At 42.0% G+C, this 21,072-nt stretch overlaps 2 protein-coding genes across 3 annotated transcripts in view; one reads left to right on the top strand and one right to left on the bottom strand.

Moving 5' to 3' along the window:
* Nucleotides 1-500: 500 nt before the first annotated feature.
* On the top strand, nt 501-4,667 carry RPP38 (ribonuclease P/MRP subunit p38). Its single transcript, XM_037383957.1, has 2 exons — nt 501-583; nt 2,801-4,667. The coding sequence occupies exon 2, from the start codon at nt 2,832-2,834 to the stop codon at nt 3,681-3,683; it is 852 nt and encodes a 283-aa protein (XP_037239854.1). The 5' UTR covers nt 501-583; nt 2,801-2,831; the 3' UTR covers nt 3,684-4,667.
* Nucleotides 4,668-6,881: 2,214 nt separating this feature from the next.
* The window catches only part of NMT2 (N-myristoyltransferase 2), a 32,942-nt gene continuing 18,751 nt past the window's right edge, over nt 6,882-21,072 (bottom strand). For both annotated transcript variants that reach the window (XM_037383954.1, XM_037383955.1), the window contains 6 exons: nt 20,680-20,850; nt 19,468-19,576; nt 15,667-15,837; nt 12,775-12,942; nt 8,553-8,690; nt 6,882-8,351 (listed from right to left, as the gene is read on the bottom strand). In XM_037383954.1, coding sequence (XP_037239851.1) covers nt 8,331-8,351; nt 8,553-8,690; nt 12,775-12,942; nt 15,667-15,837; nt 19,468-19,576; nt 20,680-20,850 — 778 coding nt within the window. In that variant the 3' untranslated portion in view covers nt 6,882-8,330. The remainder of the gene's footprint in view (nt 8,352-8,552; nt 8,691-12,774; nt 12,943-15,666; nt 15,838-19,467; nt 19,577-20,679; nt 20,851-21,072) is intronic.

The following is a 21,072-nucleotide window of genomic DNA, read 5'->3' as shown; positions in this document are numbered from 1 at the left end:
CGCGGCAGCACCCGTCGGCTTGGCCGCGGTTTCATTAGGGGACACGGGACAAGGCAGAGCTGCCGTCACCCCCGCAAGCCCCGCACGGCAGCACTCACACCGAGCCCCTGCGCTGAGGCCCGCCGAGCGCCGGCCGCCCGCACCGCCGCCTTCCACCGGACGGCAACGCGCCTGCTCCCTGCGCGGCGGCCCAGGGAGGGACACCGGGCGGCCGCGGCAGCTCGGCCCGCCTCGCACCGGCATCCGCAGCCGGCGGCTCCGCGCTGCACCGCGCCCGCCGCTAGGGGCGCGCCTTTCGGCCGGCCGAGCCAGGGGCCCGCCTCCCTGCCCGCCCCCCTGCCTCGCCGGCCGCCCCCGCGCTGCTCCCCCGGCCCGCCGCGCACACGGCCCCCACGCCGGGTGGAGCCGCCCCGCCCCGACGGGCGGTGGCAGCCGGGGGCGGCCGGAGGGCGGCGGCGGGGACGGCGCTGTGCCAGCCCCAGGGCGGGCCGAGGGGCGGAGCGGGGCTGCGCCGGGCCCCGGCGTGCTGCGGCCGGGAGCGTGTGCGCGGGGAGCGGGGCGGCCGGCGGAGGCCGCGGCGCAGGTGGGCCCGGCTCGCTGCCGGCGGCGGCGGCGCGGGGGCGGCCCAGGCCCTGCTGCCGCCGGCGCTCGGGCTGGGGGGGCGGCGCGGTCCCGCGGGGCGCCGGTCTGGGCCCGGCCCGGCCCGGCCTGCGGCCGCTCGGCGGCCGGGAGGGGGAGGCGGTCCCGGGGAGGCGGCTGCCGCGGACCGGGCGCGGGAGGGCTGGGGCCCGGGGGCGGCCGCAACGCCTGTTCCGTGCCGGGCGGGGGGCGCGGGCCGCGTGGCCGCGGTTGTCCCTTCCGCGGGCAGCGGGGGCGGGGCGGGGGCGCGGGGCGGAGGACCCGCTCCGCCTGGCTGCTGTTGGCCGCGTTGCCGTATCTCCCGTTCTGCGTGCTCGCGTCCCGCGGCTGTGCCCGTTTTGTAAAGGAGTGCCATCTTTCACCTGAAATCGCGCGTGCTTTGCTCCGTCCTCATGCACAGGTCTGTTGCTGACTTTGCTCTCTACCCCTTGTGAAAGGTCATCAGAGCATCCCTCAATGAAAAGCTTTTAAAAACGATAGCCCAGAGCTTTTCCTTTTTTTTCCCTTAACCTGTCATAAGCTTCCATTTCTAACTCCGTCACACATCAGTTTTCTAGTGGGCATTTCCATTCCTCAGTTGTTTCCACTTTCTGGTTGTTGCCACTGCAATGGTAAGCAGAAGGGATAATGCACGGGCGCAGCTCCCCAAAGGACCGATGGAACAAGTTGGCAGATCTGCAGTCTCGCATCCCTGATGCAACCCTGGGCGCTGGCAAGCAGAGGGGCGCACGGTGCTCACCCCCGCAGCGCTCAGCTGGGCTGGATGGAGCGGCGCGGGGGCGGCCCTGCGGGACATTTCCTAGGCTCTCCTGGGAGTACCGAGAGGGGCACAGTGCTTAATTGTAGCCCTGAAAACTACTCCTGTGGTTTTGACTCTCACAGTGGGTAACAACTTCACAGTTTGCATTGCATTGATACAACTCTGTTTGATGCATTTCTCCTACTGGCTTCCAGATGAGGGTTTGAACGAGGGAGAATCCCTTCATCCAGATGTTGCTTTATGGCAGTACATATACTGTTGGGGGAATTTCAGTGAAGATGGCATTTGCCTTTTTTTTTTTTTTTTTTTTTTAATAAAGGTAGCATACGGCCAGTACACAGAGAACAGATAGGACTAGCAAAATGGTATCTTGTGAGTATCTAAAGGCTGCTGCTCAAGATGTACATAAATGCTGTTCATGTGCCTACTTGGGTAACTAGGAAACCGAGGAGAGAGTCATGTCGTATTTCGCCTGATTTGAAACCTGAGCTGATTCTTAAAGCTTGTGTGCAATAATGACGGTACCACTAGTTCAGCAAGGAGATGGTAATTACAGTAAACCAGGCAGGAGTGTGGGGACTTCCAAACTTACCAGGGCCTGCAATCAGGCCTGCCTTCACCGTTACTCTGGACTAGATCAGTAAGAGCTAGAAGAATTACGCTTTCTCTGCTCCCATTTAATTTTTCTCCTCCCTAAAGGCATGGTCCAAGTGACACAAAAGACCCCTTCTGAACTTTCTGGAGGCCTGTAGAGAATCGCCTTCCTTCACTGAAAGCACAAATTGACAGTGTGCAGATTTCTATCATAACTTCTAAATGCAGACAAACACAAGACATTGATTAAAGAGTGAAAAAGAAAATTAAAGTTTTAAAAATCCTAAATCAGTTCAGGAACTTGGAGCTTGTTTCATGTTGTGATTGTCTTTTTTTTTTTTTTTTTTCCCCCTTCATGTCATAATACTGCTACAACACAGCTGCACAACAGTGAAAACTGAGAGGTCCTTCAGCTTGTAGTTCTGGGGTTTGGTTTTTGGTTGTGCTTTCAGTTTTTTTGTTGTTTTGTTTGTTGTTGTTGTTTCTTTAAATCTGTAATACCTCCAGCTGCTTTCATTCAGCTTCAGAAGGGTCTCTTGTCATTGGTGTTTCATTACTGTCCAGTCTGCTAGGTTTTTTTATTTATTAAAGAAAAAAAAAAAGGCAGCACAGCATGTGCCTCGTTGGAAGATTTGTTAAGGGTTAGCGCAGAGATTTAATGTGAGGAGGGTGGTAGTTGCCAGTATCACTTTGAGATGTGATGTTGCTCTTCTGCCTTCCGTAGAGAATCTTCTGGTAATGATGTCCACAGCAAACAGTCCAGTATTAGCATTTGCACTAATGTCTCCCTTTTCCTTCCCTTCACAGCTAGAGTGGCAAAACACGAAACAACCTCAGGATGTCTGTAATTCAGCCAGGGACAGCAACGCTTCGTAAAGCAAAGAAAACCACTGTAAAAACATGTCTAGATAACCCCTTTGTTTTTCAGTGGAAAACCATAGATGGAGAAGATATGCATTTTATACTACAGACCTTAGAAGAAAGGATTAAACATAGTGGACTTAAAAAGATAGAGACTCCAAGAAAGAAAAAACGTGCCCTGACAAAAAAACAAATGGAAAGAAAGTGTGATGCGAGCACCAGTGAACTCCCTAAAGAAGAGGAAACAGAAGACCATCGACAAAAACCAGGATGGACTGACATAAGTATCAGAAGACAGCTTGCTATTGGAGTGAATGAAGTTACAAAAGCATTGGAAAAAAATGAGCTGCTACTCTTGCTGGTCTGCAAGTCTGCAAAACCTGCCATGATCACATCGCACCTTATTCAGCTGAGTGCAAGTCGAGCCACACCAGCAGGCCAGGTTCCCCGTCTCAGTGAAACGGTTGCACCACTTCTTGGCTTAACATCCATTCTAGCGCTAGGCTTTAAAAAGCAGTCTGATAAATTTACAGAAGCAATAGAAGCAATAATTCCAAAGATACCAGCTTTGGAAGTGCCATGGTTTCAGTACAGAACTGAAGAATCTGTGGCTTATGTGCATACAGATTCTTCAGAAAATCAGGAAACAGAGCAGCTTGCAGAGGAGCAGGGGGATGAGCTCGCAGGCCAGAAGCGGAAGTGTACGGAAAGCAATCAGCAGGATCTTTCAAATGTCATTTTGCAGCCTTTGAAAATCAAGAAACTTGTTCCAAATCCAAGTAAGATAAAGAAACCACCTCGCAAAAAGAAAAAAGCTTTTTCAGCATAACTGGTTTTAGTTTCGCTCTTCATATCAAACTGATTTTTTTAAATGCAATATGGAATACAGCTCTAACTGAACTATCTTGTTAGGCTTTATGGTGCAAAGCACTTGAATACAAGGTAAACTTTATGTTGCATTCAGTTGAGGTACTTTCTGCTTCAATAAAAAATGCTGCTTAAACTTGGGTGTCAGTCTTTACCTGGGGGTAAATATTTTTTTTGCAGTTGGAGATCACAGGGTTAAAATCAATAATGAACATGCCAAAATAATTTCAGACATAGGAAGTACATCTTTGGAATTAATGCAAAGCATCAAACATTGTACTTTATACAGATGAACATGCTTCAAGCAAAATGGATTTGAGTCAAGCATAATTATTCAAACAAATCAATACCGAAAGTGAAAGTTTATTTAAACAAAGGTCCATGCCGTTGTAACTCTTTCAAAGCTGGTTCAATGCTTGTTTCAAGTAAACGGCTGTAACAGCACAGGCGGACTTCCTTTGTGAACTTTCATAGTTTGCTGAACAATAAACTTGTTTTGGTCAAGAATGTATGCAGACCTGGCTTCCATCTAATACCTGGTACCTGCTATGCTGAAGGAAAAGCTTGTTTTCAAATACAGAACAAAACCAAATTGCTACCGCTGCATTTTGAAAAAATACAGCCATACAGAAACTATTAACGCACATCCTTGTGAGAAAACATAAACGAACCAAAACTCAATTTGCTTTCTAAACGGAGCCTAAAATTATTTCCCAGGGAATCCAGATAAGCCGCATAGTGTTGTATGTAAAGTAGGTGACAGCTGTAACTGCTACAAGACTGAAAACATACCACCTAACTTTTGAGTTTCCTTTCGTTTTCCTAGGGACTACGAACAGTTTCCTAGCGAGATAGTTGTGTCGGAGGAAGGAAAGGGAATAGAGCTGCAGTTCAGACAGCCTAGGAATTTACTTGGGGCTCTGTATTTTAAGCTGAAGTTCAGTATGGTACTATAGAAAAAAACACAAAATACCTTAATTGAGTTACTCTGTTGTTCCCTAAAAACGGAATTTAGACGTTACACTTTTCAGAGATTTTATTAATCTGTATTTTAGTTTTATTTAGAAGTGACTTCAGTTCACAATACCAGCTACAAAGGGAGGCAGCAGCAATGATTCTGCAGGCATGATGCTCCCTGAAGCTTAAACAAAACCAAGACATCTAATGCCAAAACTTTCGCCCTCCCTGGCCGAGGGTGACAAAAGGAAGTGAGGTTTTTATGCCTTGTTTCATAGTCCCTCATACACCCCATTTTGGCTTTTTGAAAGCATAAAACTTTGAAGGTATTAGTGTATTTAATTCCCATGCTGGCGAACTGTAACATTTAAATCTTGGCCTTTAAAGACCTAAGTGCGGCGGCAGCCATCTTCCAAGCACTTTGCTGCCTGCCCGGATCTATAGCTCTCTTCAGGGAGCCGTGTCCCTTCAGCAGATGGGAAATTACTCTGGGAAAGAAATTACAGGTATTTCAAAAGACTGGTTTGAAGAGTGGTGGAGCCAGTCTTTAAGTTTGCCAGTCTTTGTGAAACAATCTGCTAGGTTTTGAGGAGTCTTACCTGGTAGCTGTTCATAGCAAGCCTGATGAACAGACAGGTCCAACTTTGGAAACGCCACAGAAGCCTCTCCTATCCGGAAGCTGACAGTGGCACCTGCACGGATAATAACCTTTCATTAAGTACCTGCTTAAGAAGCAAGAGTGAGTTGTCACAATTTCCATCTCCTGAGTCGTCTTGTATGGGTGCAGGCTGGGACACCTTCAACATTCACATCCTCTTGATGCTGTGAACCTCCAGCAAAGCCCTGGAGGTGCAGAGCGTGGCTAGCCAAAAGGTTTGAGCTCTCCACAGGGACAGAGGAGAGCATGTTGGATTAACAGCTGTTGGGTAACACACACAGGTTCACAAACACAGCTCCCCAGGAACTGCCCCAACACTCAGGCTCAGGTGCCCACCTCCCTCACGCTCTCCAGCCCAGCAAGTTCTCTCTCAGTTGCAGCGCTGCGCAACTTCTACAGGGGCACGGCTGCCCTCCTCCTCCTCAGTTAGCATGCAGTGTGAGCCAGAAAATGAGACAGAGGCATTTTACCCCTTGGATTCAAAATGGGCACCATTTTCCCAGAGGAGAGCTCACGAGTGGTCACACTCCTTCCTTCACATCCCCAAGATTAGGGGAGAAAGGCAGATGGCAGGAAGCCCAGGAAACCCAAGTATGTCTTTTGTCTGGACATACTTGGTCCCATCATGGCCTCAACACTTTTCCAAACCGTAGTACCGGGGACAATTTGCCTTCTGATTTCAGAGAAGAGAGGAGAAAAGAAAATGTCTGCCTACCATTTCTCCCACCCGTGTTTTTTTGAGGGGAGGGAAGGCAGAGAACATGAGCACATCTAGTATTCAACACCATCCATCCAGATTAGGGAGAGCTGGGCCATGACCACTTCTTGGCAAGGAAGTGCCTTAGCCCTGAGGCCAGAGCCATGCCCTGCTATCCCACCTCACACTAAGCAGCAGCTGGGCGAGGATGGCCAGGGCTCTCTAGAGCCAAAGCAGAATGCACTGAGCCCCTGGGTGAACCTCCTCCTCATCCCAGCGGGCTCCAACGTGAATGCCCAGCCAGGAAGGCACCTTCCTGCCTTTTGGGAGTTAAGAACTTCAGTCTTTGACAGAGCTGAGATTAAATCCTCCTCATTACCTCAGATTATCGCCACCATTGATGACATTTTCAGCCACTTAATTCTGCTCAGGCCTCACACAGATGGTGCGGAGGGAGCTTGGACTCCCCGTTATGACTGCTGCTAGCAGGCAGGTATGAGTGGCCAAAGCTGTGAAGCCCAACTTCACCACTGGATGTCTGAAAGATCTCCTTTGGAGCCCTTCTAAATTCGTGAGGTCCCAAGCTGGTGCACACCCAGGGGTCAGACAAACCACGTTCAATCCCTTCCTTTATTTGAAGGAGGTCAGATGCTTTAATCACAGAGCTATAATGCTATAAGGGAAAGTATTTATCACTGTCTCTAGGGCAGAATCCTCTCACCACAATTGGACAAGAAGCCAAACCACAAACCATTCACACACTGGAAAAGGTGCGGGAAGAAAGAAAAACCCCACTGCTATAAGGAGGTGGGTAGGGCTAGCAGTTATGAAGAACAGACAAATTTATCTTCATCTAAATTGATGTTTTCAGGTACAGAATTCAACTTCCAGCAAAATCTGCTGTCAGAATTACAGGCAAGTTTAAAAGGAAAGTTTAGACATTTGCATTTCATGAGATATTCAAGTCACATTCAAAAGACGCTCACAGCACAGAGGCTTCACTACCACAATTTGGCACTTTCAGCTAGAACAGCTTCTTACTGCAGATTTTCTCGGTGCTCACGCTACTGCAGCATCCGTGAGCTGAAAGAACTGCTATCATATCTAGCTATGACACTATGCTGGAATGCATATAAAGTGCTTCAGAAGCCGCTCTGGTTGCTGAGCATTTGTGAGGGAATTAAAAGAGCTCCCCCCAACAACAAAGATCAGCCCTCTTACATTTCAGGAAGTGCAGTACAGGGAACTTCCAAGGACTGAGGGTGGAGCATTTCTCTTCTGCCTACCAGCCACATATATAGCAAACCTTCTTGTTCCAAAGTCAGGATAAAAACACTACCAGGAACAATTTATGAATACGTATTTACACAAGATACTTTTCATTAGAATTACAGACTTCATAGGAAATCAAAGTAGACAAAGGAATATGTGCAATTTCGCAGAAGCGTTGAAAACATTCAAACTATAAATATCCTGATAGCACTACTAAAGTTCTTAGTTTTACACACAGGCTGATGTTACTCTACTGAGGAAAAACTAAGGTTTTGTGCCACAACTGTAAATTAAGTACAGTAATGTATTATCATTCCGGCAACATAGATAACACCTGCACTGAACAGTGCGATACTGTTAAATCAATCCACTGATCTATTGAAGATCAAAGTACAAATCTGTATTTTTATTGATTTGGCAGCGTTGCTTATGGAGAAACAAATGCACTAGGTAAACCAGTACATTGTCATACTGCTCCAGTTACAAAAACATCCAGGACTTTCATAGAGCTACAAACGTATCATACTTCGTGATTTTCCCCCAAATGATGATATCCACGTGAAGTAAATAAGCAAAGATACTCAAGTTTGTATCCTTCATTCTGTTACACTGACAAACATACACCACCACTTAATAAATAGAAATGCAGCAGTTCATCCACATAATAGCAAATATTTTTGTACCCTAATCCACCACTGAAGTTCAGTTTGTACAAAACAGTCTTTTCTACAGAGTGGAAAAAAAAAATACCTTCTTCTCATCAAGGTGCAAGCTAAGCTTTGAAACTTAAATGAATGTGCTTTTATTCTTTTCATGGACAACAGCAGAGTTTCATGGACCTTCTGATCTATCTGAAAATGCATAAATTTGGTCACATATGGATGTCTTCATTGTTCAGGTTTAATGGACTATTTCAGTATCACTGACGTTGTGCTTTTACTCCTCTTGAACAATACGGTTCCAAGAGTTATGGAGATCAAATTAACTCAAATGATGACCTCAGAGTTCTAGAAACGTAAGTGTCCTCATTGTAATACAAGACCAACCTAAAATAAGAAGAAAAATATGATATTTTAATTTAAGTATTGCAATAACTCTAAACATCATTTATTTGCTGCACCTCAGTTATGGATCTTAAATATGACCAATTAAAAAAGTTACTTTAAAACTTCTGTCCATTTTGGCCAATGTAGATTAATGTACTATTATACTTAACACAATTCAGAAGCTCTTTTTTTCTCCCTTACCTTTTCAGATTCCATGCCAGGACACCTCCAGTTGTACAAATAATACTGCAAATTTCCATCTCCAATCCCAAACTTGAGTTTTTCCAGGAATGTTTTGTTTTCCATTAAGTCTAGTGCATTGAACACATCAAATCCTTTCTGGCAATAGCAAAACATTTTTTAAATTTTACTTTTTAAAGTTTCAAATGATGTACAAATGATACTTTACACAGTGGCATACAACATCCAAGAGACTAGGCTCATTAGGTGGAAAAAACAGACAAGGGAATAAATCTTGCCTTTTAAGTAGGTACACACACAAACACATTTTCCCAATAAAAAGTGAAGCGTAAGGCACAAATTTGCTTGAAGATTATTTCCAGAAGCGTAAGAATTTTAAAGCCACTTTCAGGGGTAAAGGTCTGAACAGTCTCTAAAGCATTATCCATTATTTTATCCTTTTAGATGTCTGTCAAAACATTGTATGTGACTGTAAAAAACACATACGGCATATTCCAGCTAAAGCTGCATAAATAGTTTATGGTGGTTTTCAGTCATTTATTTTTGTGATCTGGCCCTTTTCTGAAATGCCATTTTCTCTAGAACTCCAATCTTTCACGTTACTCTCCCTCCCCTACTCATGCACCCTCTACCGACCCCTCTTTCCATGAGCCTCCCAAATTCACCACTCCAAGAGCCATTCTGCTCTCAGAACAGTCACACAGCCCAATTAGTTTCAGAGTTTTGTGCAGCAACACAGACATACTCAGATTCCACTCACTGTGAACTCTTAAAAAGCAACATAATACCACGGTTTGTTAAGCCATCGCAGTGACAATCATCACGTATGAATAGCTGAGTTGGCTTGGGGTCTGCATATAAAAGTCCATTTATTTGCAATTAACTGCAAGGGAGTCTGACTTAAGATCTTGGAGTCTTAATGGCACAAAGGCAATGCGCCGGCAGGACTTTCTATGCTCTAAGATAAAAATAACTTACAAAGCAACAATGCTCAGTTACTTAAGCACAAGAAGATGGTAAGGAACGTTCTTTACTCAGTACAAAAACTAGATGTATTTTTTTTCTTTTAAATAAGTACCCCACATCAGGAAAAAAGGGTGGTTAAAGGGCATTTTAAGCTCCCCATAAGTTCAGGACTATTTAAAAGCAAGTCACCAAGCACAGACAGTGCGTTTAGTAAGGTTCCCCACTACCTTACACAAAGATCATTCCGTGTGCAGATGAAACTACGCTAAGGTAAACGTGCTGTGAAAACCACACAGAAACAAGACAAATAAGGTGGCAAGGACTTGACACTTGGCATCTAAAGAAGTAAATTTTAAAATATTCCATGTTAGCAATAGACAGTTAATAGAAATCTCAGAGGGCAGGAAGCAAAGTGGGGTAGAATAGAGATACACTGTAGGTACGGACACACTAATGAAGCTCTGCAATTAAGTACTCAAAATTCAAATAAATTATAAAGTCTACAGATGTAGTTTTAATTCAGGGTCTAAACATCAGCCTCACAGCTCTGCCAGACCATTAGAGCAAACTCAGAAGTGAACTTCTTCCCTGTTTATAAGCTCTCTCCTGCTCTAGATCTATAAACTTAGTGTCACCTTCAACAATAAAATTCTCAGGGTTTGGGGGGATGCTGGGGTGTTATCCTGCTGCAAAATCCCACTCCTTCCATGCAGAATACATGGAGCCCAAGTGCATAAACCCAGATTTTGGGTTTTGCTTTGGAGGTCAGTCATTTTGTTCTCCAATTGCCAATAAAATGTTATATAGTGTAATATGAAGATAAAAATCAACATTAAACCGACATGCACACCCTGAGAGTAATTTGCTGAGCTGAATGTGGACCTCCAAAGTGCGTTCTCTGGGAGTAACGTACAGACAGGACTGTGGTGGGCTGTCTTTAGTCAAGAGCCAAACACCCACTCAAGTTTGCTTGCTCCCCTCCCATGGGCTGGAAGGAACCAGAAGACAGGCAAGATGATTTGTGGATAGAAATAAAGCAAAAGCTGCATGCACAAGCAGAGCAAAAAGAGGAACTAATTCACTAGTTCTCCCTGGCAGGCAGATGTCAAGCCACTTCCTGGAAAGCAAGGTCTCAAACAAGCATAATAGTTGTTTGGGAAGATAAAATGCCATAAGCAGGACCACCCCCTGCCCCCTTCCTCCTCCTTTCCTTCAACCTTTATTACGGAACACAACATCATATGGTGTGAAATATCCCTTTGGTCAGCTGGGGTCAGCTTTCTGGGCTGTGTCCCCTCCAAACTTCTTGCCCACCCACAGCCTACTCACTGGTGGTGAAAGAAAGCCTTGAGACTGTGCAAGCACTGTTCAGCAATGGCCAAAACACTGGTGTGCAAACCCTGTTTTAGTCACAAATACAAAGCACTGCACCATATGGGCTGCTATGACGAAAATTAACTCCATCCCAGCCAGACCCAGCACCTTTGTAAACAAAAGGCTGTGAGAATAGGACTGCACTATCATTTTGCTTCCTTTGCCCTCACCTCTCCTCATCTAGAAGTCCAAGTGTCAGATCTGCAAATGTAATTAGGCATCCAATGATGCACCCAGGCCCAGCAGGTACTTCGGCAATCCACTGGCATCTAAACGCTAGTATTCTAACTACATGGTGATCCATGTCAAAGAAAAGAATTGCACGTCACATTCAGAGAGAAATGTAGACAGAGGAAGGTGCAAAGCCTTGCAGTTAGACCTCCTTACCCATTCCACCTGTGGCACACTGAATGGCCAGCCGCTCAGCTCCCTATGCCACACTTCAAATGGAGACCAATGTTTATTCCTTTTTCCACTTCGATTTTTAAGAATAAGTAGCACTAGTACTTTTAGCCACTTCCAAAAATTATACTAGCCACCCTCCCGTGTCTTCATATATCTTAATGCCTTTCAAAATCTGTCTCTGAACATCCATTGGTATTATTCTGGAGCCTGAAATGGTGTTCTATATTCCCCAATGACTATCCAGGAGTTTTCCTTGCCAAACAGCTATTCAACTCAATACTGCTTATAAGTCAACAAGCCTCAGCAAGCAGTTCACATCATAGATACCAGCTCAGCTGCAGCACTGCACGAACATGGCTGAGACAGTCAAGCTGAATACTGCGTGGCTGCTTTCCTGCAGCCTGAAAGCAGATACTGCTTTTGCAGACGACCACTGGCTTCACACAGGATCAACACAGAAATCCCCGTGCCACATGCAGTGAAGGCAGCTCTGAACATGGTCGGCTGCACTTGCTTGCATTGAGCACTCATCTGGTAGGTGTAATACTGCAAGCAGTGCGGCAGCAACACTTCAGCTGGGAGAGGCAAGCTTCAAGCATGAGGAGCAGAAAACATGCCTGTGCTCTGCAGCATGTTAGGAACAGTTGCTAGCATGGATACCATGGACTGGATGAAGCCTTTGTGGTGCTGTGAATTGCCAGAGCTAAAGAGGTTTCAGAATTCATTCGGAGTGCTGGGCTGTGCATCACGAGCCCAGCTCCATACCACAGACTACACTGCCATTGGTGTTTGCACTGCACTCCCACGAAACCCTGATGATTCAGGGCTGAAAGTTAGTTTTTCATCAGACAGAACTAAACTCTTACAATTTTTATGTTTAAAAACTTCATTTACAGTCTCTTCCTTTCATTTAATGAAACCATCTATCTGTGTGATTCCATGCATGAAGGTGTGCTTAAAAGCTACCACATGACATTCTACAGAGCTTACAGGCAGCAATTATTAACAAGATAAAATGATAAAGCTTGCACCAATAAACTTTTACATTTTGTAGAAATAAAAAAATAGTTTAAACAAACAAAATGTATTTAACAGAACTTACTAACTCATCTCGGAGGGAAACTATTTTAAGTGACACTTTCCATTTTTCTGGTGTTTAGTGAGTATGGTCATCAGTGTGCTCTTGGATGTTAACACAGTTCAAGCTACTGCAAATGCTTAATCTTCATGCACTTGTCATTCCCTAACATCACTCAAAGTAAAAAGGAAAAACAAGCATAGTGTTTTGTATTTATATATATATATATCTCTCTCTCTCATATGTTACATCAACCGCACTCTGTGCTGTAGACAGCAAAAGAAAACAGAATGCAATGGCATGGATAAATTGCTGCCAGTTCTTATCTTGCCACCACTACTCCTAAGAACAGTTTTGCGAGAGAAGCCAACACCCCCCACCCCACCCCCCAGTACTTACCAATTTAGCTATAATGAGTGCATCATTCATTAAGTCCAAGAGGGGGGTCTCTGTATGAATATTGTAAAAGGAGTAGGCAGCTTTGAGACTTTTATGAACAGGATGGTGCATCACTGTTGAAGGTAATGTGTAGAAACTCAGGAAGTCTGTTAAAGTACCATTTGAGCCCTACCAAAAAAGAAAAAAGTCAATTAATAAAAAGTAACTGCTCAGTTATTGGTTAGGCTAGCATGGCAGTTCTACAGAGGGCAAGTAATAAATGCAGTACAGTTTTACAGGCTGTAAGTATTATGGTGTAACAGGTAATCTCAGCTAAGATTTAAAGAAATCGAATTCTTGCCAAGGACGTACCAATACACCAAAGGGAGACTGAAGCCTGAAATGATCACTTCCGAAAAGGAGACAAACATCTAGATTTTTCTACTCTATTATACCAATAACATTTTGGCAACCAATTGCCAAAGCATTTGTTTGTTTCTCAGGTTCAGCCTGCTATAAACAAAGCTAACAAAGCACACTTCCAAAAAAAAAAGTATAGATTTTTTTTCCTATGTAACTTATTTGTAAAAGAATATTTTAAAATAATAATAAATAAAAAATCAAATAAATATGTAAGTATTTATCTTTTATTTCACCTATATAAATAAAAATTAAATAATAATAAATCTGATGAAGCTCACTCACATTGAGGAATAATCTCAGCTTTCCAAAAACAGAAAAAAAAGTGCTGGTATACAAAACATATTTAAATCAGCTCTAGTAATTATTAATCAACAAGCACAATCTATTACTAGACAGCAGTGCTAAAATACATTGAAATTCTAGTACGACTCGTAGTCATCAGAGAGGTACTTACACAGAAATCTAAAGCATCCTACATAAACTTTACTATTTCATGCTCCTAATGAAGTTTAACCATCTTCAAGTATAGATTAGCAGGAAATGGGAAATTATTACATGGGTTATGAGCGACATGCTGAGCACAAAAAAACTACCCAGATTTTCACTCCTGTTCCGACTGGATCTCCCAATACCTCCAAGAAGGTAAGGCAAAGGAGACACACAGATGCCTGTTGTCGCTTGCTTTATTTTTGAATGACTGGTGCTCACTATTTTGAGCTCAATGAAGGACCTCACATGGATCCTTAAACTGATAGTACTTCTACAGTAAAAAGTAAAAGAGTTGAACCCATCACATTCAAAAAAGCTATTGTTTTAGAGCAGGTACAGACTCTGTAGTAGAACTAAACTAACAAATAACAGAAAAGTGAAGTCACTCACTAAATTCAGTAAGGAGGATGAAAATATTAATTCAGGAATTATATAGAGTACTTCAAGGTTTTAGCTCTGCACATTACAAAGATGACTTTAAAAATGTGACACTAAACTTCTTCAGGTCACACAGGTCTTAAAAAGATTTTAAGCACTAACAAATCTGCATTTTGTATAGTGAAAAACTAATTCAAGAGAGAGTGCAAAACAAGCAAGTGAAGACAGCAACATTCAGTTAAAATGGCACTGTCAATGGCACACTCATGCTGATGCCGGTGCTTGTGGGGTCTTCTGTGGGCTTCAACTCACCAACAAAGCAAAAAACCAAGCCAGGGAGCAAGGAGGGAAGAAGAGGAGTGGGGGAAGAAGGAGGGACAATAGATTAAATTAGGCCATGGAAGAGTCCAGTGAGCACTAGACCCACTACAAAGTAGAAAGCTAAGCTTGGACAATGACAACCAATTGAGCAGGACCTCTCATCTCCAGCAGCAGTTAAATTTCTAAATTCAGCTGAGACTCCTGCCCAAATTCAGGTTGCAGTGTAGGAATGCCGAGCTTCACAACCTGCAGCTTCTGTGAGGAGCTGGTGGGTTTAAGGATGTTAGTGCTGATCATTTTCAAATAACCGTATCACTTTTTTTAAAGGAATACACTATCTAAATACAACCTTTACAACTGATTTAGCAGGGACTCACAGGGAAGAGAGTATCTTTCTCCACTAGCTTTATTGTAGCTATTCCAACCATGCCTTGGGGACTTCCGGTCCAAATGCTAATCTATCCCTGCACTGCTTTTTTTGCAAGTATTGTGACCAACAGGATGGAGGGTGAGAGTGGCAGGATGGGGAGGAAAGAGTAAGTGGTAGGAAAAGATGAAGATGCTCTTCATCTTGTTCGTGGACAAAGACTGTAATTTTCAAGATAACTGAACTCCTAGCTAACAGCAAGTCATGATGGTGCCAAAGGATGTTAATTTTTACTTCTCTATTTTACATATATATTATACATGTACACACACAAATTCATACACATAAATACACGCATGCTCTTTTACTGGAAAAAATATATTTTACTGCAGCAGACCATCAAAAACCATAATTACATAATTCCCCTAGCAGGTGCCCCTAAAATTTGTTTTAAAAATGAAGAATTTTTAAATGGTGTATGGCAGAAACTTCAGACACCTGAGAGAATGATACTGCATTCAAAACAAATCCTTATCTCAGTCATTGCATCATTTTTCCTCTTTTTCTAAAAAAGAGGATTTGAAGACCACTGCTTATTATCATGTCATTTCTCTATGGAAAAAAATGTAGGAATGCAGATGCAAGAGGGTTTTTTAAAAATAAATAAGGTTCTTTACTGTAATATTTCCAAGATAGTGATATTTTGAAATTTCTAAATTCTTCTTTAAAATATCCCGTTATAAGAGCACTGCAGTTTATCACAATTTTCTCATTAACAGAATGCAATACAAAGAACGAAGCTTGGAATCACTGTATCAAGTTCTACCTATTGCACATACTTTTCATACTGTCCGCATTTCAAAAACTTGATGCGGACATGAACCTCTTTAAGTGGCATTCACATACGTTCATGAAGTAGTTAGGGCATGTTTTACCTCTACTACATAAGTGTCAATAATATGATCCCGAGGCAGGAACCAGTGGGCTACCTCTTCTTCATCCATCACAGGAGCAAGATTAAACTGTTTCAAGTAAGCGTTGATTAATTCTTGTACTGCTTTAGTATCTTTTTGTTCCATTGGTCTCAAACCTGAAGTCTTTGTGGCCTTATTGAAATAAAGAAGAATAAATATTAAGGTGTTGAATGTAAAACTGCATACACAGCAAAGGCTGAAAGTAGGTTGCAGAGTCACTCCACTTGCTATAATGCATTCATTATTAGCCTACTTTACTCCAGCCACCTAGTTCATTATGCTATTTTACAAACAGCTTTCAACCAGAATTACCCCTCTTCTAATTATTGAGACAGTCTGAGGCACTTAAATCTTTATATTTCATTATTGAAACAGCTTTATTTCTCCAGAGAAAGAGATACCATTGCCAACAGCCTAGACTTTATGCATTTTGGTAGGGTTTTTTTGGGGTTTATGTTTTTTGGGGTTTTTTTTTAGGTCAGTTTTTATTTTTTACCTTCTAAACTACCTGGGGCCCAGGCACAGAAACAAAACATAAAGCAACTTGCATATCAGAAGTTAATGTGAAGACAAGAAAACTTGCTATTCAAACTTAGGAAAACTACAATCAAGTTATAAACCCAAGCCAGCTGACAAAGTTTAATTAGAAATTATTTAACAAAAAAAATCCTCCTATTCTTACACTTGCAAACTCCCTTGCTAACTCAACTTTCTATACAGGCACAATTGCTGTTCTGTTAATAAGAAAGCTTCTCATAACTTACAGCTGCCTGAAATTAAAAACTTGCAGTATTTTAACAAATAAAGTTATTTACTTAACTTTAAACATCAGAAAAGGAAAAAAATGCTTTCCAGTACAATGCAATTAATGTTTAAAAAAGCAAATGTGATTACAGTTTTCTCCCCAGCTTTTGTTAGCTTTCCTGAATACTTCCTTTTAGGGAGGCTAAGGCTTGCCCTCTTCAGAGCTCATTTATCCTGCTTCATCTGTCTGAGCTACATACTTGGGCACGTATCGCTTTAGTCATTGCAATGTCAACTGCAAGAGCAGCCAGGTAGAGGCTTGATTACTAGAAACCCGAAATTAGTATAGCTGATTATGCTCTGCTTAAAAGGCATTATTCTGGGTGAATTACTTATTCACATACTCTGGCAGTCAGCAGCCAGATGAAAAAAAAATAATCAAGGCACGTTTTGCCACAGCTCTGGCCTGTGTATTACATTTTAGTCTTCCTGCTTTCCTGACCAGCCTGGGACTGTGGTTTGCCTCCACAACAGCACATCACGTAGATTTTTAAATGCCCTGAGTCTATAAGGGTAATCATCTGACTTATCAACACGACTCCTCCTATGCCCTATTTCGCTCACAACCTCTTTATGAACTACAATATGACAGGTTAATTTCGGCTCCCTCCAAGACTCTGTCCTCCTTCTAAAGCCATACGCTGGAGCAGGTGGGAGGAGAAGCAGCTGGGCTGAAACATCTTTATCCCCCAGAAATGCTCAGAATGGCCACCAGTAAATGATTATTTGCAGCTCCAGAAGTGAGGGAAAGTGTACAGAACTGGGCTAAAATTTGTTTCTCTGCTCCACATACCAAGCTGCACTGGGCATATATTCAAGACAGTATCCTGGCTCAGGATCTCAATCAGTCAGGGAAAAACATACACAAACAAACATGTTTCTGTCCTTGTCCCAAACACAGTCAAAATTTACCTCTTTCAGAAAGCTCCTTGCTCAAGAGATTAAACAACGTAAAAAAAAGAAACAAAAATAACTTTTTTTAAAAAAAATCTATAGGTACATGCACAAACACAGCCTTCATTGAGGGCAATATTTATTAATTACAGTATTTATTATTTCTGAAAACCTTTTTAATACCAACTGTTAAAGTGATTAGGAATGATTAATTCCTCTTAAAAGAAGATGAGCTCCCAGCAGCAATGATATTTCAAGGACAGCAAGAAAAGAGGTTAAAATGCAAGGAAGTGTTTGGTGCTGAGGGACAGGACAGTGTGGCCTGAATGAACAAAATTGCATGACAGTACTGTTTCTGATAACAGCCTGAAACTGAGGATAAAGATCCTCAGCAGCACTTAAACCCTTTTCAGGAAAAAAAACCGCAAAGCACAAGACCTAAAGAAAAAACATCAGCATAAAGATTAAATCTTTACTTTACGTGGGAGAAGCTCCCAAGTCCAATCTAAAAATAAACAGCTGAGGCATATGAACTCCTACATCACTTAGTTTTAGAAGCTGATTTTCAAAGCACCCATTTTCTATTTGCGCATCTACGTACAGTATGTTTGCCTCAGCTAAATTTTATGAATGAGATGTTTGTTTTCCATTATTTACTTTTCTGCAGAAATCTAGGTTTTATGATAAAGGAAGATGATTAGGGTACAACTGCTGTTGTTTCTAACAGTTCTCTGTAGTTACACTTTTGTATTGTGAGCAAGCTATTCTTTTCCTATTGTAATGCATTATTTCCATGAGAAACAGTAATAGAGGTGCCACCAAAACCTATATTTGAAATTGTCTGCTGCGCTTTTTTAGACTATCAAAAATGTCTTCCAAGATTTGATGGAAGCTATATTTAGCTCTGCAAGATTAAAACCTAATTAATTTGGTTATTAATGCTTAAGCTCTGAAAACTGCTGTCCTGCACACCAAGGGAGAATCTGCATGTGCAGCAGGCAGCACAGGAAACGAGTCTCTCTGACAGCAGCAGGAGTTCAGATCAAACCATGGCACATGCTTTATAAGAGTGCTTAGGGTACTACTCAAAGATGTAAGTAATAAGAGAACCTGCAGCATCAAGCTAAATGTAACCAACAGACAAAATTCTCCAAAGTCACATTAATCCTTACAAAGTACTTCGAGTCAGAAAAAAAAAGTATTTTTTTTAACCAAAACAGAGGGTTTATTAAATAAAAAGAGGTTTACTGATATGGTACAGCTAAAGGATATTCTGCAATCCCTCCAAATAGAATGGTAGCTTTTACAAGCAAAGAAATTGTTTCCAATAATAAAGCTTAGACTAGCTTCTAAAGGCTATTAATTACAGCAATGAAATTTTTTAATAGTACATCTTAGACTACTTACAGTGATTTGCCCTGTCATGGAAATGCATCCTAAGGCTTTTTGCCAGCCTAACTATTAACTGCAAACACGAGAAAAAAATATTTTTAACTGACCTAGCTATGCCAGAACACTTTTTTTTTTTTTTTGCTAGACCATGCAAATAAACAGTACACAATATCCTGAGGTGTCTTTTGCTGAGCCTGCTCATTGCAGAAAACAATGTTCTCTAACAGAACAGAAAAATCTGTGAATTAAGAGTGGATCAACAATCCCACTGTACTCTGACAGTTCTGAGGGACTTCTCTGAGAATTAAGACATGAACTGTTGATTTTCTGTTCCAGTAATCTTTTATCAGATTAATCACACCAAGAATAGTCATGCACCTTCAACTCAAGCCCACAAGTTTATGAAGTCAAGGTTTCTGGTTTTCAGTTTGTTTGTTTAAGGCTTTTGGGTCAAACTTTGTAATTTCTCCATATGCAGACCTCCATTTCCAGAAATAGTCTCTTCTGTTTAATACAGCCCTCAAGGTCTTTTTCATCCGCCACAGATTATTTTTTTTAACATCCTGCACGCACCGCCTTTCCACAGAAAAGCTGGTGCTGTCAGAGACAGATGGAAGGTTATTTTGGGCCTCACAATAACTGTGGGGATTCTCTAGAAGTAATACTGCTTACATCAGGAAGTCTGTAGAGCTTCATTGTTCTTTGTAGAGTCATGTTTCTACTCAAATGTGAAAATTTCACCTCCACCAGTTTTCTGGGATTCAGTGATCGATGCCAATATCTGGAAATAAAATTAAAATAATGAGATTAAGTAGTATTTTAAGTGTCAGCTTTACTTGCATACATTTTCTTGCATTGCTCCCTCTCCCTTCAAATTTTGTTTCTAAGCAAGCCTGTACTATGTCTGTAAGAACCTTGAGCAGCAAAAGATAAGGAAAAGCTGTATCCAAGCAGTAGCTTTTAAACAGGCCTGCTATCACTGTATTTCGAACCTAAGCAAATGCTTTTTATTACAGAATGAGTAATCAGAAGGCTAAACATTTTAGTACCTGCCATAGCCCAGACAATCTTACCATACTTAACACTGTAACATTTATTTTCCTGGACATGAGCAGAGGGTCCTGTCCGTACAAGTAGTTTTTTGAAGATCTCCCCTTCCTAGGAGATCATTGTGCAATAAAACACCCATGGTTACTCTTAACACAGCATAGCTTATTTTTTTTCCCTCCATCCTTCCTTACATAAATTTACAGGATCTTTGGTGTTGATAGGTATAAACAATTTCAAATCAGAAAGTACCCTGTCCTCCAGAAGGCTAGACAGCTGAAGCAATACTGCTGGAACTGAACTCTTCCCAGTAGAAATAAAATCCATTCCAAGCAAATGAAATACTACTTGATCACATACAACTCTTCTCACGTGATAGTTTTCCTATTTTATCAAATGCCGATCAAGTCCTCCTTTCCCCAGGAAAGATGAAAGTATTTCAAAAAAAGCAAATCATACAATTCCCAGAAATGCTCTGCCATCTCTGGCAAGCAACCAGGGCAACAGGGAAGTATCCCAGCTGGGAAACAGGCCACTTGAAAGACACAGGTATACAATGTTGACCTGGTGGAAGCCATGCAACAGAAACATCTATTAGTCTATTTAAGATACAATAAATAAACCCAAAATTAGATCTTAGTCTGAGAAGCTGTTTAAGGGAAGAGAAGAAACAAAAAAAACCACACCCCGAGAAACACTGTGGCCTTCAGATTAGTCAAGGACACAACATTTGATTTCTTTTCAATTTTAAGCTTTTATTATTTCTAGCCAATTACATAAAATGTTTTTTAAAATGACTGCTATATGAACTGATATTATGAACATCACCTAGGTTACCTGCAAGTGGCCACAGGTTTGGGGAGTACCACTCCAGCAGTGTAAACAGCCTGAAAAATTCCTTCTAGGTTTACTCTTCTGGTTATTTCCCGAATCAGCACAGGTGCTACCCGTTTAGATCTCAATTTCTTATGGACACACAGAAAATTGATTTCAACCATTTTCTTCACACTAAATGGACATTAAATAGTGGAAAAGTTAAAAAGAGTTGCGCATTGCATATTTTCATTTGCATAACCGTAGTTTTCCATGTTGTGACAGAAGAATTTGAGGTAAGAATAAATTTGCCTGTGACAAATTACACCTGCAACAAATACTAACCTATGATATTACAACTGCAATGGCAAATTGTGCAATATGCAAGCTGTGTCTAAGGTGTTTGCACTCCTTTCT

This window comes from Falco rusticolus, chromosome 4, assembly GCF_015220075.1.
Source record: "Falco rusticolus isolate bFalRus1 chromosome 4, bFalRus1.pri, whole genome shotgun sequence".
In the NCBI taxonomy this organism is placed as follows: Eukaryota; Metazoa; Chordata; class Aves; order Falconiformes; family Falconidae; genus Falco; species Falco rusticolus.
The sequence above is the reverse complement of the archived record's forward strand: the minus strand, read 5'-3'. Positions and strand labels throughout refer to the sequence as shown.

Coding starts and splice junctions, on each gene's coding strand:
- RPP38 (XM_037383957.1), top strand. CDS start 2,832: ATGTCTGTAATTCAGCCAGGGACAGCAACGCTTCGTAAAGCAAAGAAA.